Genomic DNA, 12,147 nt, shown 5'->3' on the forward strand with positions numbered 1-12,147 from the left:
GTTCTTTCCTTGTGCCAACTCAATGCCCCCAAGTGTCCTCCTGTCCCTCGAAATTCTTCCCCCAGACTCAAAACTGCCCTGAATAAGCCCCAGAAATGTCTCCCTGAATCCCAAAGTGCCCACCCTGACCCTGTCTGGAAAAAAGATGATAAAAAATATGAAAAAAAGGACTATAATATTATGAATTATCTTAAAGGGGGAGAACTAATGAACCAATAGAGCTTAATTAATGAATGAAGGAAATAGTGCTACTTAAAAGCAATGACCATTAATTTTTTTGGTTTCTAATTATGTAAAGTTTTTTTATTATAAATAAAAATCTAGGTTATAAAAATACAGAACACTAATATTAGAAATAATAAAATTATAATTAAAATTCTAAAATTTAATAATATTTTCATTATAAAGAGAAATTAATGAGGTTAGGTTTTTTTTATTTTAGGTTGTCAGTCCCAGGTAGGATGTATCATGACATGGCTATGATAGGAGTGAGAAGCAGGTTGTCCAAACAGGGTCAGCCCACAAGGGGCTCTTTCTTAAATGTGCCCCGACTTCCTGAGGAGACATTTAGAATCCAGATCACTTGGGAAATGTCTCTATCACTTCCTGAACTGAAAAGTAGAAAAAAGATTCCCTTGAGTAAAGTAAAGTCATGGGATGCACTTTGAAATCTTGCTCCCTAAGAAAACTCCAAGCTGACTCCAAGCATCTCCACAAGCCCTGGAGATTTGAAAACAATTGAAGAATAACAAAAATTTCCTGAGGGCTTTCTGTATTTTAATGATCCCAATGGTGGATTTGGGGCTGAGTCCAGGACACTCAGGCACTGAAAGAAGATTGAACAAGTTGCTCAAGGAGTCAGAAGCAAAACTCCAAGTCCCTTGGAGCATCACTGGACCCACTGAGGGCAGAGACTGGCAAAGGCTCCCCAGGGACTGGTGAGAGCAGATCCTTGAGGGCAGGATTGCAGGAGCCAAAGGCTGTGAGCAGGAACTGCAATGCTGAGCAAGGCCTGGACTGGTTGGAGGCAGCAGAAAGGCCAAGAGCTGAGGCCAGGCCTGGCCCAGCAGGGCCTGTCCCTCATGAGTGGCTTGAGGCTGTTCCTGGGGCACTGGGATGGGAGGGGCAGCATGGACAAATGGCATCACCCTGTGTGACACTCCAGATGCTCATGAACCAAGGGCCAGTGTGACACTGCAGGGCCTCATGGAAACAAGAGGCCATTGTGAGCCTGAGTGGCTGTAACACCCCAGAACTCTGAAATGCTGGGGGTGACCAAAGGTTCCTTTACTCAAGTTTGTTGCACAGGAGAAACTCCAGCCAGATATTTTCAAGAGGTCAAAATGACACAAATTTTACTGGCAAAATGTAGATAGCAACAGAACTTTATAAAAGCATTTAATACAACGCCCAATTCAACATAAAACAGTATATCATAGCCATAACTTCATTAACTTAGCCCATTACAGCTGGAAACCTTTAAACACTTAGGATGTTAAGTTACCCACAAATGTTCCAGTAAATAGGATTAGAAGGAGTAGAAAGAGGGAGAAACAGAAAGACAGAACAGTTATAGAAAGACACATATAGCTACCCACAGCTCAGGTTCCTGCATGGGTGAGACAGAAACCCCAGAAAAATGCAGGGTCCAGACCAGGGGCTGAGCTTCTGTTCGATCTTTTAAGCCCCTGAGCCTTCATGTGGCCATTGTGACACTGCAGAACCAAGGAGACCATTGCTGACAGTACAGAACCTCATGGAACCAAGTGGTCATGGTGGCACTGTGGTGTCACACTGTGGAGCCCTGGGTGTCACCAAGGAGCCACTGTGACACAGTGGGATCAGAGGAAGCCAAGGGGCCATTGAGACACCTCAGGGCTTTGTGGAAGCATGAAGTTATGGTGACATTGCAAGGTGTCATGGAAGCAGAGGGCCATTGTGATACTTCAGAAGCAAGGAGAACATTATGACACTGTGGGCACCATGGAACTAAGGGAACATGGAACAGATCTGGCTGGCTCGGCCTCTTGGGTGTAACCTGACAGTTTGGCTGATCTTGTCATGTTGAAGGTCGTTGCTCATCTGCCCCTGAAGCACTAAAATAAAAATGGCTATTTCTCAGAAGTTCTTTGAAGTATTTCTCCATAACTGGAGTATGAAACCCTTCTGAATAAACTGCACTAGACCAGACAGAAATCAAGGGAGAGCCATGGTTTGTTAGGAAACCTCTCAAGAATTTAGTCAGAATTGAACTCCAAAGTTTCTGATCCCATTCATGGGTCCCACTGAGGGACACGACTGAGAAAGTGTCCCCAGGTTCCGGTTAGAGCAGGAAATTGGAGGCAGAGATGACAATGGTGAGGGAAATGCAGACATGGAGAGCTAACAGGGCCTTGTGCATAGAGGCTCAGAGGTAGAGATGGAGACAAGATTTGACCCAAGACCTTGGAGAATGTTGGAGAAGTAGCGCGTTAAAAGTAAAATAGACATAAAACAAGAATTACAAGTTTGTAGTTTAAATAGCAGTATGTTTTAAGCAGATATATGTATTGTGTAAGCAAAGCAGTATTTAAGTAAGATAGTAAAAGATTTTAAAATTTATCAATAGAACATGTTATAGTTAGTTTGAAGTTTAGGATGTATTCATGTAGGTTTGTGAAGTGTTACATGATTGATTGAAAAATGACACATTGTGCAAAGTCATGAGAAGTGAAGCAATTAATGATTGGTGTAAAAAGACACTAGCGAACTTCATGGAAGAATTTGATTGGCTGAAAAACTGACATAAGGCATTGAAGCTAAGAATTAGGCAGCTTCTGATATTACAGCCTTGTATTTGACACCTTTAATGTCTTACTCTTCTATAAGACTAATGCAATAAAGCAATAAACCATCTTTGATGATGTCTCTCAGTTACCCTGTCTTTTGAAATGCTAATCCCCTGATAAGAAATTTTTGGACATCAGGCCTACCCTTTGAAATCAATGGGGATGTAAGGAAACCAGGTCTACCATATTAAAAATCAAATGGGATGTAGGGATCAAAGGTCTACCCTATTGAAATCAATAGGGATTTAGGGAAACCTGGTCAACCCATTAAAGTCAATGTGGATTTAAGGAAATTTTGAGCTAAAATGAGATTTGGGTAAATCTGGCAGAAATCTTGGGCTGAATTCTGCGAATTTCTGCTCCAGGATTGCGGTGCTAATGCTCTAAAAATTGTGGATGAATTCCTGCAAGCCAGTCCTGAATCCCTGAACCCACACATGTGGCCTATGCTGAAACTGTGCTTCCAGGTAAGCCCAAAAAAATCTGTTTTCAGCCCAATATCTCAGAATTCTAAGGCCAAAATGGGGATTTTTAACAACATAACTTTGGGGACATTGCATCTACCCATTGAAGTCAATGGGGATTGAGGGACACCAGGTCTTGCCAGGAGTAGGACTTGATCGGGAATGGTTACTGGTTGAACTGGGAACACTGGGAGGAGCTAAGGGGGAGCACTGGTGGAGGATCTGGAACCACTGGGGGGGAAATTGGAAGCACTAGAAAGGAGAAAAGGGGGAAAGTGGGCAAACTGTGAGAGCACTGGGAGAACTGGGAGGGCAAACAAGTCAAACTGGGAGCTATTCCTTGGAACACTGGGAGCAGCTAAGGGAGGCACTGGGGATACTGGGAGCACTGGGGCAAAACTGGTACCACTGAGAGATTAGTGACAATAATTTGGGATAAACAGGACACCCAGCCTACCCCATTGAAGTCAGAAAGAATTTAGGGACACCCAGTCTACCTAATAAAGACAATGCAGATTTTTAGGGACACCAGGTCTACCCAATCAAAGCAATGAGGAATTTTGGGACACTAATTTTGGGGGAGCCCAGGAGTGTTGGATTATCCAGGTGTCCAAGGGTTACCCAGGTGTATCCAGATGATTTGTGGGGTGATCCAGGATGTTTTTGAACAGTACTCAGGTGTACCCAGGTGATTTTTTTTTTGGGATACTCAAGTGATTTTTGGGAGTACCTTGGGATACGCAGGTCATTTTTGGCGATATCTAGGTGATTATTGGAGCACTCAAGTGTCCCATCTCACCATGATGACCCAGGAGAAGATGACGGCCACTGTTGCATCCTCCCAGTCGATGTGGACAAAGATGACCCTCGGTAGGGGGGCCTGTCAGGGAGGCACCCAACGTTCAGAGGGCACTTCAAAACTCCAGGTCAGGGCCCCAGGGGTGGGAGGGAACCCCAAGTTACCTTGGGAGAGGATGCAACGCAAGTACACCAAGGCACTTTGGTCTGTCGGAGAAGTGAAGATGGTGTTTTCCGCTAGCTTCAGATCTGGAGGGTAAATGGGCACCCCAAAATCTCAGGGGAGCAGTGGGGACACCCAAATTGATGCATGGAAAAGCTTTATAACCCACAAAGCTATAGGTATGTATTTCATTCGGTGCTGAGGTACAGGGGGGATAGCTCCTCCAAAAATAGGCAGAGCTTCGGCAAGCTGTTCCTCTCTTTTTATTCTCTACAAACTAGGATTGCACAATGCACCTGATACACATTCATATCCTAACCCTGCCTGTCCCTGCTTCATATTAAAATTAGCCTCATGCCTCTTTGTGACTGCACACTGCTTCTTGTTGGTTGTTCTGGTGGTAGTCTGGGGGTCCTTGGGATGAAGTAAACAGTCATCCTATCAGTTGAACTTTTCACCTTGCCTTCTTAATGTGTGCTTATCAGTCTTTAGTTGCTTTTCAGACCTTGATACCAGTATTTGCTGGCTCAGGGGTCTAAGGAATCCCCATTATCTAGAAGAGATGTCACTCTTCCACCCCGTTTTCTTGGCCCTCTATGTTATCTTGTAGCCTTGCTCTGTCCTTGTGTTCCTGCAAAGACAATGAAAATTAAGCATTCATGGAATCTTGTCAGCCCCCTTCTAGTTAAAGCAACCTCCTGTAATTTTACACTTAACTCTTTAATTTCGATTTTAATTCCTCTTATTTCAGTGTCACCATGGCTCTTTGGTTTTACAGGACCCAAAGCATCATCTTTGACCATTGGTTTCATAGGTATTCTGAGTTTCACAATGGTCCCCTTGATTCCATGAGTCACCAGAATGTCACAATGGTCTCTTTGATTCCATGAGGCTCCTCAGTGCAACCATGGTGTCCTTGGACCTGCATTGTCACAACTGACCCATGGTTCCATGAGGTTCCACATTGTCAACATGGTCGCTGTCAGAGGCTGGATGAGATTCATGTCCCAAACATCTTGAGATGAGCTGTCAATCAGTCACACAGTGGGCTGCTGCTGACCCAGGCTCTGATTGCCTGAGCAATCACAAATCCCACCTGGGGGGGGGGCCACGAAGGAGCAGGGCCTTTAAAAACACAGACCATGGGCTCAGCCTATGGTCTATACCCTTCCTTCTGCTCCTGTGGTCTGTGTCAAACCAAACGAAATTCTCCACACCCAATCCTGGAGTCCTAGCCTAGCTCCTGAGTGACCAAATGACCCAAAGTCCCTCCCAAGGGAAGGACCCAGGAAGACCAAGGAGAATTTAGAATAGACCACTAGGTAAGCACACATCTTGATCCTACCTACCCTTGGAATTTCAAACTGAACACTGCTGGAATCCAGGAGTTGCTAGCAGTCTGTGTGCTTTTCTGTAACTATTTTGTCTTTCTCTCTGTGTCTTCTATTTCTTCTGTTTCTGTCCTCTTCCAAATTTTGAGTAACTTGGGGGAGGGGTATTGCTAGGCAGGGCCATCAACTGCTGAAGTCCTGCCTGCTTCCCCCTCCCCCCAGAGTGGCCAGACTGGCCCATGGCATGGCTGGAATGCTGTCCTTGATGAGTTTTTCCAGAAACCACAAGGCAAGTGGGACAGGGAGCTATTGGCCCATGGGTGCAGCCTCTGACTTCTAGCCTGCTGTCGAGATCCTGCCCCTCTCCTAGAGCAGCCCCTGACCTTCTGGCCTTGGCCCCTGCTATCCTGGCCCGGGCCCCAGTACAGCCACAGAAAGTTTCCATCATAAAATAACTCTGGACTGTGGCCCAGGAGTGATCTCTTGACCATCTGCATGCCTGGGCAAAATATTAACTCGTTAACTGCCCAGAATATGACTTGCAGACACTTTGTTCTCTCTCCTGAGTGAAAGAACAGGACCAAGGTGAAGATAGGCACAGAATCAGCATGAAAAGACCAAGGTCAGACATAAGGAAGTGTCAGGTCCCAGATGAGAGATGAAGTTGAGTTGTGGACTGAAATTTCTCTGTTTTTAAGCTGTGGAGAAGAGACTCTTGTTTCCCTATAACTCATAGAAAATGCATTATGGGGAGGATGAAATGTTTTATCTGTAGACATGAGCAGAGGCATTTGTGCTAAAGAAAGCAGATGTGGAAATGGCTGTGATTCCATGAGAAATTTGAATAGAGAGGAGAGAAATGAAGATCCCTGCTCTCCCCCAGGGAAGAGAAGAATGATCTCTGTTTTCAAAGATGAAGAGAGCTTTTGTTTGAATTATTATAATCTTTAAAGTGTGCTCCATAAGTTGATATGGTCCTCACAATTAGATTTGGGATAACTGTAAATCTAGGAAGGGATTTCTACACAGTGATCCAATTTACATTCTCCTGAATGGCTGATTCACTGACATAAGGCCAGGAGAAAACTCTTTTCTTTTGAGAATCTCCATAGACTGAACAGAAATTCTCCTCACCAAAGTCAATTGGTGAATAGCTATTTTTAGAGATGGTAAACTGACTGATCTGTTTCTGTACAATATCAGAGTGAAAGAAAACAAGTTGTGGGGGGAAGAGTAGTGTTCTGAAAGTTTTATTCTGAGGTGGTTTTTTTCTCGTACTTTCTTTGTACCCTTTACAGTTTGAGCTTCTTTGGCCTTCCTCATAATCCTATCTCACAGCAGTAAATGTGTAAAAAATTCTAGTGGATGCACTAGCAATTTGACCAAGGCTAAATCCATGGCAAACATAAAATTGAAGTCTTCTTTCTTGAGCTCTTCAGTTTGGAAATTCAGTGACAAAGGCTTATAAATATTTCTTCAAAGGACCAAAACAAGAAATGCCCCCGAGAATAATTTAAGTTTTCAATTCTTCTGTGGTAAATTAGACAGATTTCAGAAGTATATTCAAAGTGAATATACTGTATATTGTACTGAAAGCATTACAGGGAGAAGTTTTGTCCTGTTAAGTTTTCTTTTCATATTTATGGATTGATACCAGCAATGTCCAATTCATATTGACCCCCTGCACCTTCTAATGAAGTCTGAATAGATATGAAAATCAAGACCCTTCATGGCTGACAATCAATAACACTTTGTCTCCACACAATCCACAACATTTCTGTCATCCAACTCCTGGAATACCAAAGGATCAGGAATGATGCAGCCACCAGGACCAGGGTAGTGATTCTTCATCTGTGTTCAGCACTGGTTGGGAAGCACCTTGAGTGCTATGTCCAGTTCTGGGCCCCCAATTTAGGAAGAACATGGAGGCGATGAACTGGTGAGAGGTTTGGAACAAAAGTGATGAGAGGAGCAGTTGAGGGAGCTGGGGATGTTTATCCTGGAGAAGAGGAGGCTCAGGTGAGACCTCATCACTCTCTACAACTCCCTGACAGGAGGGTGTAGACAGGTAAAGGCGAGGCTCTTCTGTCAGAGAACAGTGAAAGGACAAAACTACACTGTCATAAGATGCACCAGTGTAGTTTTAGGTTGGACATTAAGACATATTCTTGCATAAAAGGGTGATTGGGCATGGGAATGGGCTGCCAGGGAAGTGGGTAAGTCATCATCCCTTGAAGTGTTTCAGGATAGACTGGATGTGGCACTGAGTGCCATGGTCAGGGTGACAAGCTGGTATTGGGTCACATGTTGGACTTGAGCTCTCCAAAGTCTTTTCCAGCCTGGGTGATTCTGTGATGATTATGACACTGCAAGGCCCTGGGGAAGCAAGGGGCCATTGTGACACTGCAGGGCCTCGTGGAACTGAGAGGACCAGAGTGACACTCTGTACGACATGGCACCACAGAGCCAAGGGGCCACTGTGACACTGTGGGGCTACATGGAAGCAAGGAGTGCATTGTGAAACTCTGGGTCCTCACGGAAGCCACAGAGGCCACTGTGACACTGCAGGGCCTTGTGGAACCAAGGGGCCATTTTGACACTGTGGGACCAAGGAGAGCCTTGTGAGAGCCTGGGGCCAATGGAATCAAGGGGCCATTGCTCCACTGCAAGGACTCTTGTAACCAAGGGAACAACTGTGACACTGTGGTGTCCCATGGAACCAAGGGTCCCTCGTGACACTGCAGGATCTTGTGGAGCCAGGGCTCCATTGTGACACTGCAGCAGCAAGGAATTCATGGTGGCACTCGGAGGCCTCATGGAGCCAAGAGGCCACTGTGACACTGCAGGGCCTTGTGGGACCATGCAGAGCATTGAGACAGAGCAGGACCTCGGGTAATGTTGGGGCCATTGTGACACTGCAGGGCCCCATGGAACCAAGAGGCAAGTGCTGCTCATCAGGGACTCATGGGATGAAGGAAACATGTTTGACACTGTGGTGCCCCTTGGGATGAAGAGGCCATTGTGACACTGTGGAACCAAGGAGAGCATTGCTGCACTGCAAGACCTCATGGAACCAAGGATCCACTGTGACACTGCAGGGTCTTGGGGGACCAAGGCACCATTGTGACACTGTGGGGCCCAAGGATCCACTGTGTTGACACTTTGGAGCCCAAGGATCTGAGGGACTTTGTGATGCCAAGAGCTCCCAAGGGAGCAAAGGGATATTGTGATGCTGGGAGGACTCATGGAATCATGGAGATCATTTTGGCACTCTAGGGCCTCATGTTACCCAGGTGACACCAAGTTGTCTGGGATTCCAACCTCCCTTGACACTTAGACAGGCTGGATAAAGGGCCAAATCCAATAAGGTGAGGTTTAACAAGACCAAGAGCTGGGTCCTGCACTTTGACCACAACAACCCCTGAAGTGCTCCAGGCTGGGGACAGGGTGGCTGGATAGCACCAAGACAGAGAAGGACCTAGGGGCACTGATGGACAGCAGGCTGGACATGAGCCAGCAGTGAGCCCAGGTGGCCAAGAAGGCCAAAGGCTCCTGACATGGATCAGGAATGGTGTGGCCAACATGACCAGGGCAGTGATTCCTCCCCTGTGCTCAGCACTGGTTGGGCAGCACCTCCAATGATGTGTACAGTTCTGGGACCCCACATTTAGGAAAAACATGGAGGGGATGGAGTGTTTCCAGACAAGGGCAACAAGGCTGGTGAGGGGTATGGAACACATGTCCTGTGAGGAATCGCTGAGGGAGCAGAGGTTGTTTATCTTGGACAAGAGGAGGCTCAGGAGAGACAAGGTGGTATTTGGGCACAGGTCGGACTTGGTGATCTCCAAGGTCTTTTGCAGCCTTGATGATTCTGTGATTCTCTGAAACCACTCCTGGAACAGTTGCAGGATGAGCCCTGGGCCTCCTCTTCAGAAGGTCCAGCAGCCCAGGTCCCTCAGCTTCTCCACACAGCCCCAAAGCCCATCCTGTCAGTCCTGAAGAGCCTTTCCAGCCCCTCCTCACTGCCTAGAACAGGGAGTCCCACACCCAGACACAGCAGCCCAGATGTGCCACCCTGGCCTGTGGTGCCTCTGGCAAAGGAGCACCACGAGGCACTGCAGGAGCCTGCAGACAATTCCTGAAGCACTTGTAGGATCATCCTGCTTCCCATGGGATGTTCCCATGGTGCTAACTCAATAACAGAAAACGGGGTCCAGAGAGGAAAGGACAAACAGGGCTGGGCTGTATATAGGGGAGGTTAGAATAATGGGCAATAGGAAGAAATCTGGAGCTAAAAAGAGTAAAGAAAACAAAGGTCAAGTAAAGGAAATGCTCAGAGCTGTGTGAGTGTGGCTGCCAGTCAGCCCTCGATCTGAGCAACAACAGTTGCAGTGGGACAGGAAACTCACAGCTCATGGAAACAAATTTTCTGGCTGACTGCAGTGGCCAAAAAAAAACTGAGTGGTTTCCCTGCCATCCTCCAGCCCTTGCTGGCCCCAGGGGCTGATGGCATTTGTGCTCACTCAGCTCCATCTCCCCACAGCAGCACCATGGGGTGCTGACGCCTACTCTGTGCAATGCAAACAGGGCTCCTGTTGTGTCTGTGCCTGCAAGGATGTGGAACCTGTGTCTGCTGGGGGAGAGGCCAGGGCTGCAGGAGCTTGGAGCCCACAGACCCTGCCCTGAGGCCTCAGCGCTGCCCCAGCAGTGCCCATGGCCTGTCCCTGCTGCAGCCCCAGCACTGCCACCCCCAGGGCTGTGCCTGGCCCCGAGAGCACTGAGGCCCTGCAGCAACACGAAGGGCAGGAGGGCAGCAGGGCAGTGGCACGGGAGCAGCACTGGCAACACCAAGAGCTGCTACTGCTGCTGGGCACAGCTGCTGTGCCAGCACAGATCTACCCCAGCTCTGCACACAGACATTGCTGCTGGAGCTCCAGAGAAGGGAATGAAGGGGGCATCTGTGGAGAAACTTCTGCTGGGAGATCCTTTATTTCATTTTAAGACACTGAGGGCACCATTCCTCACTGACACAGTCTGTGGCCACAGCAAAGATTGAGAGAAACAAAATGAGAAAGGGCACAGGGAATGGCATTTCTTTATGGAACATATTAAAATATTAAATCAAAGGCAAGAAAAGAGCAATTGAACCATCAAACCGAAGAAATAGTATCGAACATGTGTTTTACTACAAGTGGATTGCAAAAAGTAGCAAGCAGTTTACAGTTTCTTAAACAATCCCACCATCACTATCCCCACTGCAGCCTTGATCTCCTGGTTCCTCAGGCTGTAGATGAGGGGGTTCAGGGCTGGAGGCACCACCGAGTACAGAACTGAGAGTGCCAGATCCAGGGATGGGGAGGAGATGGAGGGGGGCTTCAGGTAGGTAAATGTGGCAGTGCTGATAAACAGTGAGACCACGGCCAGGTGAGGGAGGCAGGTGGAAAAGGCTTTGTGCCGTCCCTGCTCAGAGGGGATCCTCTGCACAGCCCTGAAAATCTGCACATAGGAGAAAACAATGAACACAAAACAGCCAAAACTTAAACAGATACTAATACCAAGAAGTCCAAGTTTCCTGAGGTTTGACTTTGAGCAGGAGAGCTTGAGGATCTGGGGCACTTCACAGAAGAACTGGTCCAGGGCATTGCCCTGACACAGGGGCAGGGAAAATGTATTGGCTGTGTGCATGAGAGCATTGAGAAAGCCACTGGCCCAGGCAGCTGCTGCCATGTGGGCACAAGCTCTGCTGCCCAGGAGTGTCTCGTAGTGCAGGGGTTTGCAGATGGACACGTAGCGGTCGTAGCACATGATGGTCAGGAGGGAAAGCTCTGATCCAAGGAAGAAGATAAACAGAAACACTTGTGCAGCACATCCTGCATAGGAGATGTTCCTGGTGTCCCAGAGGGAATTGTGCATGGCTTTGGGGACAGTGGTGCAGATGCAGCCCAGGTCAGTGAGGGCCAGGTTGAGCAGGAAGAAGAACATGGGGGTGTGCAGGTGGTGGCCACAGGCTATGGTGCTGATGATGAGGCCGTTGGCCAGGAGGGCAGCCAGGGAGATGCCCAGGAAGAGGCAGAAGTGCAGGAGCTGCAGCTGCCGCGTGTCTGACAATGGCAACAGGAGGAAGTGGCTGATGGAGCTGCTGTTGGACATTTGCTTTCTCTGGACATGCGGATCTGTAAGAAAAGTAGTCATGAAATAGTTTGGTTTGGAGAGGACTTTAAATATCCCAGCCCAGCTTGGGGCACTTTTCCACCACTGCCAGCCCAGGACGCTGCTGCCTGGAGCTGTCCTTGCCAGCAGCTGCTTCCCTGTGCCAGGGTTGAGCCCTGCCAGTGCTGCCAGTGCCCAGCGCAGCCCTGGGATTCAGCTCTTCCCTGCAGATGCCTCCCAGCCCAGGGCACTGCCCAGGGTCTACTCTGCCTCTGCAGGTTCTGATGGCAACATCACAGCAACCTTGAGGAGGCTGGAAAAGAGAAACTGATGCTGTAAGGGACCCTGTGATGATTTATGTCATTTTCTACTTTATTGAGATCTGAAAGAATTTTTTTAAATTTTTCTCAACC

At 47.6% G+C, this 12,147-nt stretch overlaps 1 protein-coding gene across 1 annotated transcript; it reads right to left on the bottom strand.

The window, feature by feature from the left end:
• Positions 1 to 10,801: 10,801 nt before the first annotated feature.
• LOC306815671 (olfactory receptor 14A16-like) lies at positions 10,802 to 11,734 on the bottom strand (the record flags this gene model as incomplete). Its single annotated transcript, XM_079332238.1, has 1 exon — positions 10,802 to 11,734. The coding sequence occupies one exon, from the start codon at positions 11,732 to 11,734 to the stop codon at positions 10,802 to 10,804; it is 933 nt and encodes a 310-aa protein (XP_079188364.1).
• Positions 11,735 to 12,147: the final 413 nt, after the last annotated feature.

This window comes from Erithacus rubecula (genome assembly GCF_903797595.1).
Source record: "Erithacus rubecula genome assembly, contig: scaffold_181_arrow_ctg1, whole genome shotgun sequence".
NCBI classification, from domain to species: domain Eukaryota; kingdom Metazoa; phylum Chordata; class Aves; order Passeriformes; family Muscicapidae; genus Erithacus; species Erithacus rubecula.